The 21,768-nt window shown below is 35.7% G+C and overlaps 1 protein-coding gene across 1 annotated transcript; it reads left to right on the top strand.

Moving 5' to 3' along the window:
• Nucleotides 1–254: 254 nt before the first annotated feature.
• On the top strand, nt 255–1,907 carry LOC131053206 (probable aquaporin TIP-type). Its single transcript, XM_057987821.2, has 3 exons — nt 255–451; nt 534–784; nt 1,299–1,907. The coding sequence occupies exons 1-3, from the start codon at nt 322–324 to the stop codon at nt 1,668–1,670; spliced, it is 753 nt and encodes a 250-aa protein (XP_057843804.1). The 5' UTR covers nt 255–321; the 3' UTR covers nt 1,671–1,907.
• The last annotated feature ends 19,861 nt before the right edge of the window (nt 1,908–21,768 follow it).

Here is a 21,768-nt window from a genome sequence, read left to right on the forward strand (position 1 = left end):
AGCCCGGGCCTACACTGTGGGGCCCAGGTAATGTGGCGCTTAGTTGTCGGCAGCTGTATGGTCTGCAACGTGCGCCAGATAAGGGCCGGGAAAATTCTAGAATAACGTCCCAACGCCATCATCGAATTAAATATTATTCTCCTTTTGTCGTCTTAACAGCGGATTGGCTGGACGGTGCCAGCGTGGATGAAAGCGACGTGAGCACAGGGCTCCCCGTGCCCCGCTCTATTTCATTATAAAGCAAGCTTGTAACTTGATCCCTTTGTTAACAGTTGCATTCTGCTTCTACTGTGTCTTCTAAGTTTTCTCCAAGCTTGAACAATGGCGATTGAAATTGCTTTTGGCAGGTTCGACGATGCCTTCTGCCTCAAGGCCTTCAAGGCTTATCTTGCCGAGTTCATTTCCACCCTTTTATTCGTCTTCGCTGGTGTTGGGTCCGCCATAGCTTACGGTTTGTGCACTCTTTTTCTTCTCTGGAACTCTGTTTTGCCCCTTTTTTCTTTTCCTTCTTCTGACCTTGTTTGGAACTGCAGATAAGCTGACGTCAAATGCGGCTCTGGACCCCGCGGGACTGGTTGGAGTTGCAGTGGCCCACGCTCTTGCTCTCTTTGTGACCGTCTCCATTGCGGCCAATATCTCTGGCGGTCACGTAAACCCCGCCGTCACATTCGGGCTGGCCATTGGCGGCCAGATCACCATCCTCCGCGGTATTTTCTACTGGATCGCTCAGCTTGCAGGCGCAATTGTTGCCTGCCTGCTGCTCAAGTTCGTCACCGGTGGTCTGGTGCGTAAAAAAAGTCTTCTCTTAGTTCTGATTCTTGAACCAGAGAGGCAAGGCAAGAAAAAATCTAATCTTTACTGTTTCTTTTGTGTAATCTATACCCAAAGGTCTAATCTTTATTGTTTTCTGTGTGTTAATATCCCAAAAGCTTATTCTTTAGCGTTGTCTCTGTGCTATCGATCCCAAAAATCTAGTCTTTAATGTTGTTTCTGAGTAATCGATCCCAAAAGTCTAATCTATAGTGATTTTTCTGTGTAGTCAATCCCAAAAGTGCAATCTTTAGTGTTGTTTCTGTGTAACCTACCCCAAAAGTTTAAACTTTGGCGTTGTTTGTGTAGTCTATCTGTGGAATCTATCCCAAAATTCTAATCTTTAGTGTTGTTTCTGCGGAATCTATCCCAAGAATCTAATCTTTAGCGTTTCTTCTGTGTAATCTAACCTGGGAAATTCTAGTCTTTAGTGTTTTTGCTGTGTAATCTAACCCAAAAGTCTAATCTTTGCTGCTGTTTCTATGCAGTCTATCCCAATCCACAGCGTGGCAGCCAGCATGAGCTCGTTGGACGGAGTGGTAATGGAGATCATCATCACCTTCGCATTGGTTTACACAGTGTACGCAACTGCTGCTGATCCCAAGAAGGGAAACATCGGGATCGTTGCACCCATTGCAATTGGGTTTATTGTGGGCGCAAACATTTTGGCGGCTGGGCCATTCTCTGGCGGCTCCATGAATCCTGCTCGCTCTTTCGGCCCTGCAGTGGTGAGCGGGGACTTCAAAGACAACTGGGTATACTGGGTGGGTCCGCTCATCGGAGGTGGGCTTGCAGGTCTTGTCTATGGAGGTCTGTACATTGATCATGAGGAACACATTCCTCTGTCTCAGGATTACTAAACGGGCATCGTGGTGTTTCTGCTTCTGTCCTAATTCGGCGCTTAACTGGGTATTCTGCTGCTCTATCATTGTCTGTCACCGAATAAGAGGTTTTTTTGTAAGTGTGTAAATCAAAGTTGTTTTCCTTCTGCGGGTCTCTGCGGAGGATCAAAACTTGTGATCGTGTACGGGCTTATTTTCAATTCTGTTAATGTGTATGTACGATTGTGAATTAAAACGGATCCGTTTCCTGTTTCATTCTGTCCCGTTTTATTCTTCTGGGAATTGAATGTTGTGTTTGTAGGTAATGGAAAAACCATGAATATTATAATTTATCTGAACCTCTGCACGGAATTTATCTGAACTTAACGTGGCCAATTATTGGCCAGTGCCTCAGGTGCAATTATTGACTATGCTTTACAGATTTAATGCATTTAGTGTGTTTTCACTTGATCCCTTTAGTGCATTGATTTCTCACGGAAAAGGTATCTTGGTATGGACTGATGTGAGAGCTAGTACGGGTGTGTTGTTGCTGTCGGCCATCTTCCCACGGCTCTTATGTAATGACAGTCCCTAAAGTTTGTATTTTTCACTGTTGAAGAATATTTTTCCCTGTTCAGGATAAGGTTGTCCTTGAGTTATTAAGAATTAAATTTTTTCTAGCAGTTTCTTTGATCAGGTTGGAAGTTAATATTATATATATTTGTGAAAGAGATAATTTTTTTATAAAAAAGAGATTCATAGTGTCAAGTTTCTGTCTATAGTTATTATAAGATAGAAGAGTTGTTAATAGATAAAGAAGTTATTTGTTGGAAATGAATATTATAATTGAATTAGCTATAACCATCAAAATTGCAGACAAAAATTGTGTTATCATTGAAAAAGTTTAATGATAATATAATAGTTGCATATTACAATTATGAATTTCCGTATCGAACGCTATGAACATTTGCAAACCATTATAGTGTTTCTTAGTGATGGACAATGGCATCTACGACCATGTAACCTTTCAATCGTTATAAAATGTTGATGAAAAGGTTTGAAATATGTTCTATATAATTAGGATATTCTTAGACTCATTAAAATATAAACAAATTCTTTTGAATCAAAATGAAAATTAGAAGATTGAGACAAAAAAATATCGTACATAATTTGAGAGGCTTCTTAGACAAAATAAAACCTATCTGAGAGGCTCCTTAAACAATGTAAAACCTATTGTGTGATGCCAAATCATAGTATGCAACAAAAATAATGTAGATGCTACACTATATTTGATGATATGGATCTAGAACAATAGATTAAAGTAGTGAACTTGCTAGATAAATTGCCATACAAAATTTAAATCTATTGAAAATTTGGATGAGTTTGAAGATTGCAAATGCAGAGTGCACAACTTTGTTATAATGCACAATTTTTTAACTAAAAGTATGCACACTGAAACCATATTTGATAATATGAATATGAAACTTTAGATTTAAACAAATATGAGATTAACTTGAATTGTTACCAGCTCATATTGTTTGTAGGGGTGAACAATACTGTTATGCATAGATAGAAGTGCTATGCAAACTGTGTCAGAACTTGCCTTAAGAATACAACATAAGAAGGTTTATTGTTTTTCAACTTCATAGGGATCTTGGATCTGTGCTATAATTCTCCATCTAAATGATGGTTAGTGTAATAAATAGATTTCTATCTGAGACAGTCATTGTCCATGACCTGTAAATGTAGTCATGGAGAAGCACTCTCATTGCTAGATCTATGAGGCTTAATATCCAAAGTTATGCAGAAAAGTGAATGAGAGAAGTAAATAATTTGGTTCATTTTGTTGCATTGCTCCATTTCATGACTAGTAGACTAAATATGTAACAAGGAATCGATACTTCAAACTATTCTTGATTCATGTTTAGTGTTTCCTAATTTGGTGGTAGCAATAAGCATCTTCTTTGCTGACAATTCTACTCCAAAAGCTATTTTAAGAGATTCTCCTGGTGCGTGCTCTATGTCGTAAAATCTTTCTATGTCAAAGTGCTTATAACCCACCTACAGAGAAGAGAGAACAAAAACTATAGACGATCATATCAGGTTAATTAGCTAGCTCAAGTACATCAACTTGCAGAGGTGAAATGAAAGGCCCCTTCAGCAACCACCTCCATCTGCATTATTACTATCTTGTCAAAAGAAACACCAAAATGGGGAGGAAAATATAGCCCAAGACTAGATTGTTCCACTCAAGTCAAATGTTTCCTCTAAAAATTGCCATAGAAGCCTGCCAATGAAAATGTTGTTGCAATTTAAAAAAGAGTGTCACAAAAAACTCTAATTCAAATAAATTTTCTACATGTTCCAATAAATAATTTATGTTTTATGCAATGAAAACTTGAATTCCCAATCAATTCACAAACCCTTCCCGCCTTTCATTTACTAAACAACACTTTCAAAATTTTACCGATTCAACTGCAAGAAAACCCTTCACTTCCACTCAGAAGCATAGTTTTCACCTGAGTTCTCCAAACGTCATGATTTTCCAATTTGGTATAGGAAAAAAGAAACAAAATTCACACCAACCAAAAGAAAACCCTCCCTCTCCTTAATCAGATGGAAAAATTAGAGAAGTTAAGAAACCTCCACCTATAATTTTGTACCCAAAACATAGAATAATTAAAGAAGTAACAAAAACATCCCCACACAACATAAAATATTTGATAGAGTAAAGGATAGTTTCAGTGCCTGCAAAAATAATGAAACCAAATTAAAACAAATAATTATGACATTTTTTAGAATGAAAATTGAAACAAATAGTACAAATTTGACTACATACCTTTGAAGACTTGTTTGTTGATTCTAGGTAAATACATCCTATTCAACTAAGATTCATGTCTAATAAAGTTGAGAATTGTGCATAATTGACAAAGTAATGGTGTACAAACTAAAAAGTGTACATATTCATTATTTGGTAGACAAAACTCAATATTTACTTGTTGGTAAATAAGAATTCTCTAGATTTTTCTAGATTTTTATAGTTATTTTTTAGACAAAAATTTAATGTTTACATATTTACAGCGGATAAGATAATATTCTCTAGATTTTTATAGATTTTATGATTTTTATAACTTGTTAAATGAAACATCACATCTAATGTTTACAGTGTTTATGGTCGATGGGATAAGATTTTTCTAGATTTTTATAGATTTGGAGACAAAAAAAATTAATATTTACTTGTTCATAATGAATGAGATAAGATTTCTTTAGATTTTCTGATTTTTCTTGTCACTAAAACATCACATTTAATGTTTACATAAAATATGAAATAAATGCAAATACTTTTAAAATATTAGTGTTAGAAGATTTTGTTGGGTTTCAATCAATGAAATAAGATTTCCAAAGATTTTTTTGGAATGCAACCACCATTTATCATTAGGAGGAGACAAAAAATTATTGTTTTTTTGGGTGCTAGCAAATAATATTGTCTACTAACTAAATAAATTAAAAAAGAAAAATTATTTTTTGCACTGACTGTTTGGAGTGAAGACCAATAGAAAAAGAGATAAATTGTATTTTATAAATTGACAGAAATTATGTCTCAATTTTAACTATATAATTCCATGTAAATATGTAAAAATACTACCACATGATTGGTTGGGTTCAAAAATCAAATGCATTCATTGAATGCATTAGTATTCTTGCCTATCGATAGGAACTAATAAATATTAGTATTGAGTATTATATTAAAATAATATAATAATGGATATTAAATTTGGAGTGTAGAAAGAAAATAAAGATGTTAAATAGTGCAGTTCAAGTTCAAGGAGTCTTAATAAGTTAGGATTTCAACAAGAGTACACTAATACTACAACATGCATACATACATTTCACAAGCCTTTTAACATGTACTAGTTTAAGTCGTAGATACATTCATAGATATCTTCCTAGCGGAGCTTCTATTGTTGTAATTTTTTCACTAAGTCTCAATTCATTGGCTATAAAGGAAGTGGTTTCCTTTTTTTTATTCATAGTAGTTCTTATTCTTTAGAGGAAGTTATCCTCTTTTATTCTATTATCACTTTCCAATTACTTTTCCCATTGAAGATTGTTGCCTTCCAAATTTAGCACATAAGAAAACTATTGGCCACTCATAAATGCCCAACTCAAGTCGCTTTCTAGGTTTGCTTAGCCACTTCCTAGAGTTGTGTGCCTTTGGCCTTGAATTATTTGTCTTGACAGATCAGACCATGTATTGACATCAAAATTATGCTACATATTTTTTTTCACTTGATTGCTATTAACTACTTTAGCCACTTGCACTTGTGTTGCTTTCACACCAAGTTCACCTTAATCAAGGGTTCAATGATTCGGTGTGTTTGGCAAGCTAACGAGTTTGCAAAAAAGAGTTTTGAACTCAACCAATTTTGAACTTTTGATTTTACTAATTATCAACCATATGTAGTCATTTAAAACCCTCAAGTGTCTTTTTCAAAAGTTTCAAGTATTTTGGTTCCTTTTTTAACAAAATGGGCTTTCGGTAAACTCCTCTTTGATAGAACCTAAAGTTCACTAACCTCCCCTTAGGCCAATTTTTTTTCACTCTGTACACCATTGACTAAGTTTTGTCAAAGAAGGAAGAAGATAGAGATTCAAACAGTTTGCAAAAGTGAAGAGTTTACCTAAAGAAGAGTTAGACAATAAAAGTTTGAGAAGAGTTAGACAAAAGAAAAGTTTGTTGAATGATTATACAAGAACCAAGATACTATTATCAGTAGATTTTTAAGTTTGTAAACTTCATTTTCTCTTTAAATATATTATTATTAGTAAAACCAAAGGATCTCTAATTGCTAAGATAACTGAAAGCAAGTTTTTCGACATATCTCCAAGTTTGTAAACAAACAATCTCATCAAAAACATTGAGTTGGAAACTTAATTTGTTGCATGGATGTTTCTGAAAGTGTTAAAAATTGCAAGCGCTGGTAGATAGACACCCAAAATTGTCTCGCACCTATAAACACTAATTTTACTAATTTTTCTCTTTATTAATTAAATAATATTATTATTTAATTAGCTAATAATATCTTCTCAATTAAATAAATTTCCTTATTTCATTCTCACATTTCAATTTAATCTCATTTCTCCCTCATTTCATTTCCCTCAATTTTCAAAAAACCAAATTTCTCCAAATTCAATGAAATGCTAGTTTCATTCATTTTCCTATAGCATATGTTGAAAATGGCTAAATGTCTCCAACTCTCAGTTCCACTATTGACTTGTCCACTAACTCATCAATCACTTTTTCTAACTAGTTAGTCAGTCCACCATTTTCGAAATCACTATCCACTAACTAAGTCAATCAACTAAGTTAACTTATCAATCAACCTAGTTACATGAGTAATTGGCTCCCAACTACCTTGTCTCATTAATTCTCCATCGTTGATCTTTCTATTGTCAAATCAATCTCAACTATTGATTCAAATTTTAAAAATTAATAAAATTAGCATCATTCTCAATCATGATCAACCACATTCTTTCAATTTTTGTGATCACTCTGTAGGTATTGTACGAATTTGAGAGCCACTACCATCATATGCAACAAGGAGGAGAAGAGAAATGGAAGCCATGTATGCTTGAATTCAACCTTCGGTTTGCATTATTGTTAATTCATACTTTTGTGTTGAATTGTTAGCATGCTTCAATTGTGCTTATGATTGGAATTTAGCAATAGATTTTATTTTGTGGTTGCTTATTTAATCTATTATAGGTTTGACCCAAAATTTTTAATCATTACAGATATGTATACAAAATATGAGGTATAGGAAACAAAAATTATTCACATAATGCTTAGAGAAATGTGGTTTCATGGTGCTCCATGATTGCAAGATAAGCACAAAATGCATTCGAAAAGGCTTTAGAAGCTTTCATGCAAATTTAGGTTGCAAGTATAGAGGGAGCGTTAGAATTGAGCACACATGTCCATCAAAGTGTAGATAAAAAAAACATTATTGTAAGTGCCTCGACTTGCATGCAAAATGTGGAAGTAAGAGAAAGACTATATTTGCAAGCATTCTATTATGGTTAATATTGTCTTGAAGGAGTCCTATGCAATCCTATAAGTACAACTATGGTCATAGGTTGTAAGCTAAGAAAAGATGACGAGTCTCTTGAAATAAATTATACTTTATATCAAGATCAATGATTAGAAGCTTATTGTATACATCTACATCAAAACTAGATATTATGCAAGTAGTAGGCATAATGGCAAGATTTCAAGCTCTACCCCAAAGAAACTCATGTGTAAGAAGTGAAGAGGATTTTTAGATATTTAAAAGACACTATATACTTTGGATTGTGTTTTCCTAAGAGTGATAATTTCACTTTGCAAGAATACACTAATGCGAATTGGGTAGGAGTCATTGATGATAGAAAGAGTACAAGTGGTGGTACATTATATATTGGGAATAGTCTTGTAACATGGCTTAGCAAGAAGCTTGAGGTTTGGGTCTTTGTCCATAATAGAAGCATAATATATTACTACATTATCATATTGTATTCAAGTACTTTGGATCAAGTAGAACTCGGGTACATGTGCACCAAGATGGGGGACCAAAAGGTGGTCAACTTCGATGAGAAATTGGATATAAATACACTCAAATTTGAAGATGTGTTATCCTCAATTTTAACATTAGGTAAAATAGAGGCAATCCCACAAATTTTTGGCCTATTTGTGGATTTCAAGATCTATGTACGCTTTTTGAGACATCTTTGTCATCACAAGTATGATTGTCACTTGGTTCTCCCCATTTTTCTCTAAGTGTGACTCCTAGGTGCAAATCGAGTTCATAAACCCGATTTACACCAAATGAGAGTTCTAGGTGTCAATTGGGTTTATAAACCCAATATACACCTCTTTATCACCTTTTTCGCCTCAAGATGCAAATTGGATTTGTAAACCCAAAATGCACCTTGATAAGTGCAAATTGGGTTTACAAACTTGATTTGCATGCATTTATGACACTTGAGATATTAAATGCATACTCTTTTAATTCTATTTGGAGTCTTTCACTTGGTTTTTAATCCATTTCCTTTGCATTTTGACCTCATTTTTCCATTTTAAGCTATCCAAGGTCGTGGGAGGAGAAGCTCTAATTCGGGTTTCACAAAGTTTTCTCCATATTTTTCAGATAAGGTTTTTCCTCTTACCTCTTATTCTTCCATTGATTTATCTTGTAGGGTTTGGAAACCCTTTTATTTTTTGAGATAAAATGATCTAAATGCATGTATTTCTTTTCATTTTATTCGATTTACATTAACCCTATTTGTGGTGTCGTTCAGGTTCATTGGCATGAACAACACCACATTTGTGGTGTTGCTTGGGTCGATGGACTAGAGGGACACCCATTATCATTGTTAAGCCCTTTGTTTTTGTAGTGTTTTCACATTATCAAGTTTTGGTAGAGTTCAGGTTCATTAACCCGCACTCCACCTTTTCATTGTTGTCTCTATGGTGTGTGGCAGGTTTGTAGGCCCATCATGCACCTTAGGTTGGCTTGGTGCATGGTGGGTCTACAACCTTGCCATGTATTTCACCCTACACTTCATGCATTTTTTATTCTCTGTGTTTGCCCAAGTATAGGTGGATTTTGAGTTCGTGAATCCAAACTACACCAAACTTCGGTGGAGATCGAGTTCACCATCCCACACTCCACCTCCCTTGCTATCATGCCTTTCCTTGTGTGGGTGGTGCATGGTGGGGCTGTAGGCCCACCATGCATCGAAAGCCATGGCTTGGTGCATGGCAGGTCTACGACCCCGCCATGCACCTTGATTAATCTATTTCCATAGCATAAGTGTATGGTGGGTTTATAAGTCCGCCTTACACCATCATGTGTTGCTATAATGTATGGCAGGTTTATGAACCCGCCTTACACCTTGTTTTGAGTTCTTCCCTTCTCAAGTGTATGGCGGGTTTGTACACTTTCCTTACACTTTATTTCACTCATGTAGGTGTAGCTTGGACCTATAAGTCCACCTTACACCTGGTGTTGGTTTTATCCTATTAAGTGTAGTTCTGACTTATACGTCTGACCTACACCTAATTTCAGACTTTTCCAAAGTGTGATTTAGGCTTATGAACCCAAATTACATGCGAGAACCACACTTTGAAAAAGTGTGGTTCAAGATTATGAACCCGAATTATGTCAATTGCACACATGTAAATAGGGTTCATAGGCCCGATTCACCTTTGAACTACCAAGATACAATGTGGATTTTGGAAACCCTAATGGCTTCAAATGCATCACATTCAGGAGTTTGTTCGATTCATGATGAACAAAATAGTTGATTCATTGCACTTCTGAAATACTAATGGCCTTTTATAGATTATAGTGATACAGCTATACAAATGACAGAGGATTCTACAAGCAAGAAGGCGTTGAAGTTAAATAAACAAGACCCACATCCAGTCTTCCTTCCTTGGTTAGTTTCATCAAATATAGACCATATAAGGGACACTGAGATAGGTCATGTTGACCTAGCAGAGTTTCTTAAGAGGTTTGAGCATCCTCCTCATACTAGAAAATGGAATCCATCATGAATAGTGGTATCCATTTAGTTACGAATTTTCCTATGTCTGCTCAAGATCTTGAATTCGTCATTGCAGTTGCAAGTCACTTTGATCCTACTAGCAAAAGTGTAATCTCCTTTAATTAATTAATTAATTCCCCCATCAAATTCATCATCAAATTCATTTTTTCTAAATCCCCTAATTAATTAAAACAAATCAATTTATGAGTTGTTGAGATTAATTAGCCTTTTCTTTTTATTTGAATTTTTAAATTCAAATTCTCCTAACTTCTAACCACCTAACCTAACCCCTTCTAAACATAACTCATTCCATCTAACCCCGGGTTTAACTAACCCCATCCTAGCTTGCACATCCTCACCACCATGTCCCCTTTCCTTAGACACTTGCTCTCTCATGAGCAAAGTCTCTTGACACTTGTCACTATAGAGATGGAAAATGTTCCCTTTCATCCAACCTTTCTAGAAGCTTCTTGACACTTGTCACCATAGAGATGACAAATGTTCCCTTTCATCCAACCTCTTTTCCAACCTCCTCCAATTTCACCATTGATATATTCAGACTTAATCTTGACCATTGATTCCTGCTACCTCACCCCTAACCTTGGAAATCCTATAAATATACCCCATTTTGGAGCAATAATCATCCCATCTCATTTGTAGTCAAGCATTGTTACTATAGTCATATAGCTCTTAGCAATATCATTTTAGCATTGTCATCATGTTCAATTTTATCTTAAATCTAGCTTATTTTCTAGCATAATCACAGAATTATGTAGCTTAATCATTATCATTGCTAGCTTAAATGCATCATTTATCATTTAAATCCTCCATTTAAGTGTATTCAAGTCATTGGAATTCGTATGACCAGATCTGAGAGTAAAATTCATACTCGCATTTACTAGGAGGCGATAGATCGATTAGCTATGGTTTATTTTTCTTTTCTTTAAATTCATTAACCATGCTTGTAATGATCTATTGAGTGTTTTGTGTTGCAGCAGCGGGTATACACTTCATAGGCACGACATTTTGGCACCCACCGTGGGGCCGGAATTATCATTTTCGGCCTCTCAAGCTTCATCAACATTCATCTCTACCGGGTCTAAATCAGAATGTTGTACGAACTCATTTCTGGCCTGGTACGACATGCTTTGTGAGCTGGAATGATAAGAGATCCTGTATCGTACGAGCCTTTAGGAAAACTTTAATGTCGTACTATCTCTCATCCTGACTCGCACGAGCTCTCATTCTGACTTGTATGGTCTCAGAAAGATACTCGCATGAGTGGGTAAGGTGTGGCGTACGACACTCTGCTTCTGTGGTTTTTTAAAATTTACTGCATGCTAAGGGTTTGATGTTTTAGTTGATTACCACTAACACTAACTTTGTTCTGTTTATGAGATTTTTGGTAGCCTAACTCTTTTCTGCAGGACGATTGTCGAAGATACGCTAGTCAAAGACATAATTTAAAATGCATCAATGACTACTAATGGATCTATTTTGTAGGTTGCCTAAAAGAATTCAACAAAACTTTGTGTATTCCTTATAGTTTTTTTAGGCACACTTATCTTTTGCTAAAGGAATGAACAATCATGTATTTTGTGTCTTTGATGATAGGCGAGTATGCTCTCACCTTTCTAGGTGATCAGAAAGCTAGACTCATCTTTTACTTTCATTAGTGCATTTCTTTAGCAGGCCTGCCCTCCTGAGGAGTTAATAACTCTTAAAGCCATTACGACCAGTGAGAGGGGAATGACCTAAGTGGGAACGACTAACGCCAAGTAATCCAACCCACTATAAAATAAATGTGATTTGATGAAAATCAAGTCAACGACAGTGCTCGGGAATAGCTCTCCTCCGTACCTTCGGGTATAGAAAACCTTGGTTTTCAAGGTTGGGAGACCTCTTAATTGAGTATTATACCCCGACGCGCCGAACAGATCCCTTACTAGTGCCGGTTAAATTAGAAGCTACCCGATGCACCTCCGAAAGGGTGATAATCTTTGTGCAAGAGAGATAGTAATCCTCCCAAGATAATTTCCATATCGTGCCCCCATTAGCATTTGGAGTCGGATAATACGATATTGAGAATCCATTGCCTGAGACTCAGCGGTCGTATTCTGATTAGCTATTGGGTGTGTACCTAAGCTTGCAAGCAAAGGTTTTCTCTCCTCAACCAACTTCCTTAAGGTTTAGTATGCTTGGGGCCACTTATCACATCATGTGTTTGCTGTGTATTCATCCCTAAATGAAAAAATCAGACATCTAAAACTGAAAAACATAAGAAAAACATCAAAATTCACTAATCCAAATTCGGCAAAACAAACATTTTTTTATCTCGTCTTTGTTATCTATCATACGAGTTAGGTTCTTTGTCGTACTGTTTGGTGATTTGTCATATGAGGTTAATCTTTTGTCGTATGGTTCAGAAAGAAATTACGTATGAAACTGAGCTTTTTACATGAAATTTTTGATTTGTCATTTGGTCTTATATCTCTTGTCGTTTGGGGTTTTAATATTAGTACGAGTCTCTATTTTTATCAGTCCAGAGCTGCCACTTTGCATGACTTTTTCAGGTCTGTCATTTTGCTTGATCAGTTTGCAGTAATCATAAACACCTGTTATCTATCATTTTGTGCTTAAATTGCCTTCTTGGTTTGCTTGGTCAATTTATCATCCATCAAAATCAGACTTTAGAACATAAACACCTTAAGATTTTCAAGTGCTCACCCCCAACAAGTTCAAGATCTAAACATCTCAAAGTGTATTATCACCTTCTTTGATAAATTGATCACTCAAACATAGTTTCTCATCAAGATCTATCATCCTTTATCACGAAACTGAAATGTTTGGTCAGGATAATCTTGTCCCACATCGTAGGATATATTGTTCCTATTGGACTTGGTTCTTATCAAATCATCACCATTGCACTCCAAAACCAAAGATTGAAAAACTTGCAAACCTTTAAACACTTGAACCATCTTTTCATGTCATATCGCGCTATCACATTTACCTTGACAATTGATCACTTATCAAAACAACCTTTTGGACAATCAAATTTTAGCACAATAAATAACACACGTGTATGCTTGTTCTAACTAGAGCTCAGAGACGAAGGATCGCAGAGACAGAAATCGAAACATTGGAAACAACTGAAGAGCATATAACCATGGAACATGAAGAGGAAATACAAGTTGAAGGAGAGATAATAGAACAAAATATCAGAGACATCAAGAAAGATCCTCAATTTGATAAATTTATGTAGAAATTATTGGAGGGAGAAAAAGAAAAATATTTCCTAATGTTAGCAAAATCCGATGCTACACTTCCCCAATATTTTGATGTAAACAAATTAACACAAAAGAAAAGTGATCCTCCCCCTAATAACGAACAATACGAAGATATTTTTGGTCTCCACATGAATGACACATCAATTCCCAATAATACCAGAACCAATGAAGAAACTTACATACCCAAAAGAGATGAAGTGGAAATTCTGAATAACATTCAATCCAATGAAGATACAAGAAGGACAAGAGATGAAACAAGACGAGATCCAAATCCTCCTAGAATGCAAAATCATGGTCATATAAGAACAAATCATGTTGATAATCCTATCACAACTCTCACACAATAACTACAAACAATGCAAACACAAATTCAAGATATGCAAAGAGGAAATGTTAGAAGATACTCACTTCAAGAAATCTGTCCTTATCCATTCGACAGAAACCTAAACATGATACCATTTCCTATAGGTTTTGAAACTCCTAGATACGAAAAATATGATGGAAGCACTGACCCTCAAGATCATATACAATAATTTTGCACAATGAGTATGGAGTTTGCACATAAGGATACCTACTTGATGAGATTATTTCCGAAAAGCTTAACTGGACTAGCTATGGAATGGTTCTCCAAACTTCCACCTAGAATCAGATCATTTTCAGAATTAGTGGATAAGTTTGTTTCACAATACTCTTACAACATACAACATGAAGTAACAATGCTAGACCTATGTAATACCAAACAAAAGGTTGGAGAACCTTTCATGACATTTTTACAATGATGGAGATGGTTAGCTTCGCGGTATCCTCATACAGTGCCAGAGTACGAAAAAATGGACATATTCATCGACAACTTAAATGATCAAATGAGTTATTAATAAAAAATGCAAGGAAATCAAAGTTTTGGAAAAATGATTGATAATGGAATCAGAATGGAGGAAGTCATGATAAAGAAAGGTGAGTTGAAAATATACAAAGAAGGAGTCCATCCTCCTAACAACAACAATAACAACAACCACAATGATAAGCCAAAGTTTTGGAATAGAAATCAAAATGTCGTTAACGATGGAATAGTGGATAACAACAATGTGAAACCAAAACAACTGGTTTTTAATTTATCCACTCACTCAGCAGCAACTCAGCAAAACAACCATCACCAAAAAGCAACTATCAAAACTTTCTTTCAAAGGCAATTTACAAACATTGGTGAACCCCTTGGGTCAGCATTAAAGACACTACTCACAAACAAATTGATCACTTTGCCAGAAGAAAGGAACTACGAACCTCAAATAAAACCACCTTGGTGGAATGATAACCATTATTGCGATTTCCGTCGAAATAAGGGACATCACACAGATAATTGTCTGAAGTTGAAACATATCATACAAGATATGATTGATAATGAAGTAATAACAGTGGCTGGACATACAACAAATGAATCTCACACAACTTTTAAAACTCTACTTTATCATACATATGACAATGTGGTAAACGTGATTGTAGTTAAAGAAAAGGAAAATCAAGAACGTGCTCATGCTATCACAAGAAGAAAAGCCAAAGTTGTTTTGTCAGGTCCTACAACAAACACATCATCCACTACCAAACAATACAACCTAGTGGATCAATTGCAGAAAACACCCACACAAATATCCATCTTAGAATTATTAAAGCTTTCACTTGCACACATAGAAATTCTTGAACGAGCATTAGTAGATACAACGGTATCCAAAGATCTTGATATCAACCAATTCCAAACCATGGTGGGACACCTCGCAACCCCTCACTACTTATCATTCACTGAAGAAGATGACATGTCGTTACAACATCCCCACAATGCTCCTTTTCATATTGAAGTCCTCAATCACAAAACGTGTGTTAAACGTGTTCTAATAGACAGTGGAGCTGGCCTAAATATTTGTTCATTGAGTCTTGTTCGTGCCTTAGGATATTCAGAAGATGTAGTTGATGTCCAGAAAAGGATCACCATAAAAGCCTATGATGAAGAAGAATGTTCCTCCAAGGGAATTGTGATACTACCCATCAGAGTGGGACCTTTGCAGAAAGACACAACATGCCAAGTTCTAGACTTGGACTTATCATATAATGTACTCCTGGGGAGACCATGGATACATGACTTGCAATCTGTCCCATCAACATATCATCAGTGTGTAAAATTTCCCTACATTGGGCAAGAAATCACAATATCCGCAGATTCAAATCCATTTCAATACTGCAACAATCTAAAAATGGCCCAAGAAGTCACTGTTCCTCATAACAGGGAGGCATCATCTTCGAACACACAATCCAAGGAACAATCATTTGCCTCTATTTTATCAAGTATGGAAAAACAAATGTAGCTAAGAGATTGAGGGAATGGAGAATATTCAATATCACAATTATCACTTTCTCCTAAATCCTTTGGAAAACCATCAAACTTTAAACAAAAACCAATTGTAAAATATCTTTCGATATTTGATGGAGCATTTATTAGTGCTGGAACCTTATCAAAGGAAACATAAGACAAAGATGTGCTACAGTGGCTATACAAGGACGAAGAATTTCAACAAAAGATTAACAATGTCAGAATACCTATAGAAAAGTATGAAAAAGGATTTAACATTCTCAGAAGAATGGGATACACTGGAACAGGTCCTATAGGAAAAAGAAAAGAAGGTATCTCAAAACCTATTCAACCTTACACTCAGCAGACTACTAACAAAACAAGTTTAGGGTATGGACAAGTTAATCTACCAGAAGACACATCTATTAGTCAACAACAAGAGGAATATGAAAACAGACAAGAACAATTGACAATTGAAAGAGAAGAAACATCAACTAAGCAACAAACACAAGCAAGCATGAAATGGGAAAAGAAACAAGCTTCAAATCAACAAGAGAAACAAACTAAAAGAAACTCTCAAGAAGCATTAAATGTCAATCAAAACAAGAAAGAAGCTAATATAAGTCAAGGAGAGCTCATAGCAAAGTTGACAGAACTCAATCTCAATCTTGAAGAAGTTGAATATGAAAGAAGAAAAGATATAGCCAGAAAAGAAGAAGAAATACTATATGAACAAATCTATAGATTGCAGGTTGCAAGTGATACAGATTCTAATGAATGGGAATGGGATTCCTATCACTCTGAAGAATCAACTGAAGAAAATTGCTTTGAAGGAGATGTAGGAGTCGATTTATTTCACACGTATGCAAGACAAACGTCGGGAAATAGTTCACTTGAATTAGAATCACATTCGGCTGACTTGGACTTAACCAAAAACGATCAGGAATTTCTTATGCGAGGTCATTCTGATGAGAGTACCGTTCTAGACATCGACACACATATTGAAAATTTTGATACATCCATCATGACCCTTGAAACCCTTGAAACATCCCAACCTAAAGATTCCCTACCTCTAATTCACTATGAGCTTATTGATTGGGAAAATGAAGGACATACCGCCATTGATACCTTTCCGAATGACCATGTCATATCTGTATATCTTAATGCAATCAAACTCGTAACAACTCTCACCAGGAATGTTAGCAACACATCCTCCAGTCAAGTGGGTGCCAAATCTCCTAGTCACAAAAGTGAAAATAACAAAAAGAATATCAAGCCTAATACTGAAAACCATTTATTGGCAATATTAGATCAGGAAAAAGTAAAAAGAAAGGACGCATCTAATGGTGAAAACCTCCTTGAGGCACCAGAAGATGGGAGATTTGACACTTTACCTGAGCACTATCAAGAAAGGTCATCCATTTTGATTGAACCAATAGAGGTAGTTAATATTAGCACAATAGAGCAACCAAAGATTCTTCATCCAATGACTTCTCTATCAGAAGAACAAATGCAACAATATATAGAGTTCTTCAAACGACGACAAAACAATTTTTTCTGGTCATATGTAGACATGCCAAGGTTAGATCCAGAGCTTATTATGCATCACTTAAATGTTAGTCCAGGAGCCAAACTAGTCAAACATAATTTAAGGAAAATGCATCCGCATATCGCTCTCCTAGTCAAAGCCGAACTAAAGAAATTACTGGATGTAGGATTCATCAGACCTGTAGCCTATCCTCAATGGGTATCCAACATCGTTCCTGTTTCAAAACCAAATAAAAGCATCAGAATATGCACAGACTTCAGAGATCTTAATAACGCATGTCCAAAGGATGACTTTCCTTTGCCTAACATTGACATCATTGTAGATTTAACTGCTGGACACTCCATGTTTTCTCTAATGGATGGTTTCTCCATATACAATTAGATCAAAATAGCACCCAAAGATCAAGAAAAGACAACTTTCACATGTCCATGGGGTACTTTCTGCTGGAACGTCATACCTTTTGGATTAAAGAACGTCGGTGCTACATATCAAAGAGCTATGACAACTATATTTCATGACATGATGCATACATTCATGGAAGACTATGTGGATGACATATTGGCTAAATCATACAACAAAGAAGAACATATAGAGATACTGGAAAAGATCTTTGACAGGTTAGAACAATACAAGCTACGGCTAAACCCTAAGAAATATGCCTTTGGTGTTACTTCAGGCAAGCTATTGGGATACATTGTTTTAGCTAGAGGTATCGAAGTGGATCCAGCTAAGGTAAAAGCAATCATGGAAATGGCATCCCCTAAGAATATAAGTCAACTCAGACCACTCCAAGGAAGACTCCAACCAATCAGAAGATTTGTTGCTCAACTAGCAGATAAATGTCAACCATTTACTCATCTATTGCACAAAAATGTTCTTTTCAAGTGGGACCACCAATGTGAAGACGCATTCAACAAGATCAAGGCATATCTCATGCAACCACCTGTACTAATGTCACCAATTCCAGGAAAGTCGTTATTACTCTATGTATCGACCACCGAAGCATCATTAGGAGTTTTGCTTGCACAATAGGATAATGAAGGAAAAGAACAAGCTATCTACTACATCAGCAGAACACTAGTAGGATACGGGATCAACTATTCACCAACAGAAAAAGCATGAATGGCAGTAGTTTTTGCTTCTCAAAAATTATGACACTATCTACTATCTCACTCCATCAAGTTGATAGCTAAAATTGATCCTCTGAAATATTTACTCAGCAAAACAACATTAACAAGACGACTAGCAAAATGGATCATGATCCTGAGTGAGTTTGATATTGAGTATGTTGATAGAAAAGCTATAAAAGGACAAGTCATTGCAAACCAACTAGTAGAGGCACCACTTCAAGATGATCATCCTTTACAAATTGAGTTTCCTGATGCTGATATCCTAACAGTCACAACAAAAATATGGCAATTATACTTTGATGGTTTATATACACAACATGGATCAGGAGCACATATTCTATTCATCACACCACAAGGTCATACAATCCCAAAAGCATACAAATTAAGCTTTCCATGCACCAATAACACAACAGAGTATGAAGCTTTGGTTACAAGTATCAAAATGGCTATAGAATGGAATATTACACAACTTCAAGTATTTGGAGACTCTCAGCTCGTCATTAATGAAATCAATGATGACTATCAAACAAAGGACAAAAAATTAATGCCTTATAAAAAGATGGTTGATGATATCAAGAAATACTTTGTAGAAATAACTTTCCAGCAGATTCCAAGAAATGACAGCAAAGCAGCAGACACCATGGCTACACTTGCTTCTCTACTTCAGACACAAGAAAATCAATAGCGTTATGAATTCCTGGTGGAAGAGTTGTTTTACCCTACTCATAATTGTCCTGATTCCCAAACTATCTATCAACTTGTGGAGCATGATTCCTTACGTTACGACCAAACTTACATATACCTAAAAGATAACACCTTACCTCCTGACTTATTGAAAAATCAAAAGAGAAACTTTATTCACCAATCCTCCCATTTTACTCTTGTTGTGGATACCCTATTTAAATGAGGTCTGGATGGTACTCTTTTAAGATATCTCAAACAAGAAGAATCTGAGAAGGCCTTACATGAAGTCCATAATGACATTTGTAGCACTCATTCAAGTGGTCTTACCCTTTTGAAAAAACTCATACGCTTGGGCTATTATTGGCCGACTATGGAACGAGATTTTTTTCAGATAGTTAGAACATGCAAACAATGTCAGATCCACGGGAATTTGATTCATGCACCATCACAAGAACTTCATGCTTTGGCAACATCTTGGCCTTTTGTCAATGGGGTCTTGATCTAGTCAGAAAGATAAATCCTTCTTCATCTAATGGTCATAAATTCATCCTTGTAGCTACAAAATATTTCACAAAATGGATTGAGGCAGTAACTCTCATAAATATCACAGGAAAACAAATTGCTGCATTTATCTTGAATTATATCATTTGTCGCTATGGAATACCAATGACCATTATCACTGATAATGGGTGACCGTTCAAGAATCAAAATGTACAAGAGCTATGTGAGAAATTCAAGATCCAACACATATTCTCCACACCCTACTCTCCACAAGGGAATGGGCAAGCAGAAGCATCAAATAAAACTATTCTGAAAATCCTCAAAAAGATTGGCATATTCAATTAAACCCTGCTCTATGGGCCTACTATACCAGTATCCACACACCAACAAGTGACATACCTTTCTCTCTTGTTTATGAATCAGAAGCAATACTGCCAATAGAAGTAGAGATACCCTCTCTCCGAGTATAATTAAAAGGTATCATCCTAGATGAATAACAATGAGTATCAAGACTGCAAGAGTTAGAACTGATCCATGAACGAAGACAAAATGCCTTTGATCATTTAAAGGTATATCAACAAAGAATGTGTCAGAGCTATAATCACAGGGTCAAACCATGAGTCTTTCAAGTAGGGGAACTAGTACTAAAAGAAAATCCACGCAACCAGGCAAATCGAGAAAAGAAAGGAAAGTTTGAACCAAACTGGTTAGGTCCATTTGTGATCACAACAGTATTTGGATCAGGAGCATATCAGCTATCAACACAGGATGAAGATTAGCTTGAAGAACCAATCAACAACATGCATCTGAAGAAGTTTTATATCTGAAAAAGCATAAAATCAAAAACAATGAAAAAGTAGAAAAATCAAAAATAGTGAAAAAGCAAAAAATCCCAAAGCAATGGAAAAGCAGAAAAATAAAAAAATAATGAAAAAGTAAAAAATCCAAAAACAGTGAAAAAACAGAAAAAATCAAAAAACAATGAAAAAGTAAAAAAAAAAAAAAAATCAAATATGAGAGAAAGTGCAATAAAAACAAATGGTGAAAACTTGGCAAATAGGCCCTATCTGTCCGCTAGCTCTTCCATCTATTAGTTCATGCATCTTTATGCTTGCATTCACTTTCCATCAGCGTTGTTCATATGCATAATAAAGCCTTTGTACATACACAGGCATCTTGAGTGGCTTCTCGCCATGGTTTGGATCATTGGATATATCATACCAAATTTATTTATAGGCTTGGGGCAAAATCCTGCACTTAGCTGGGGGGGAACTTCTCAATATTTTTTACCTTAATCAAACAAGTAGAACAAACGATTAGACAAATCTTATCAAGCGAAAACTATGACATATCCAACATTGAACACGAGATCAAATTATCAACCATCAAACTATCACAAAGTCAGTCTAAACGCATGGATGATATCTTTTGGATAATGATTTTAACATGATTATTAAACTTTTATTTGCTATATTCATTTTCGCTATCATTATTTCTGAGTGACTCCAGGATGTCTTTGACTAGAAGAACAAGGAAGAAACATGATATTTTTCTTGTCTGTTGTCTGAAAATTGATCATTAATATGTGTAAATTTGTCTCAAGACATGATCATCAGAGCATCATTGAAGAAATTTCCGATTTGCGTATTGAAATGATTAATATTGCCTATTTTACGCAAGCAACACTCAGGTCATCTCGGTTCAATTATACCTCGATGCTTGTGCTAACTTGCCATATCAAAATCTAGGAAAGCAGTGCTCAGTTCATCATGGTTTAATTATACCATCGATGTTTGCACTCACTTCCCACATTTCAAAATCTCAATGATGACAAAACACAATAATCTAGTGGCTGGTTTGATCGTAGCTTTGCATTTAGCTTGCATTTCATTCTTGCATGGGATCCCGCATGCTTCTTTTATCTGAGGTTAAATCTATCACAGGAATCATCAAGGTATCATCACACGTGTATATGCAATCAGACTGATGACTCATATCTCTCCAGATGCTATCAACCCAACGAAAATCTTATGCTATCCTCTCAACAGAATCAACATCA

This window comes from Cryptomeria japonica, chromosome 6, assembly GCF_030272615.1.
Source record: "Cryptomeria japonica chromosome 6, Sugi_1.0, whole genome shotgun sequence".
NCBI lineage: Eukaryota > Viridiplantae > Streptophyta > Pinopsida > Cupressales > Cupressaceae > Cryptomeria > Cryptomeria japonica.

What these genes read in the sequence shown, in the direction of transcription:
- LOC131053206 (XM_057987821.2), top strand. Translation starts at nt 322, where the DNA reads ATGGCGATTGAAATTGCTTTTGGCAGGTTCGACGATGCCTTCTGCCTC. An exon ending in TGGGTCCGCCATAGCTTACG is followed by an intron (nt 452 to 533) that starts GTTTGTGCACTC and finishes TTGGAACTGCAG; the next exon opens with ATAAGCTGACGTCAAATGCG. An exon ending in AGTTCGTCACCGGTGGTCTG is followed by an intron (nt 785 to 1,298) that starts GTGCGTAAAAAA and finishes GTTTCTATGCAG; the next exon opens with TCTATCCCAATCCACAGCGT.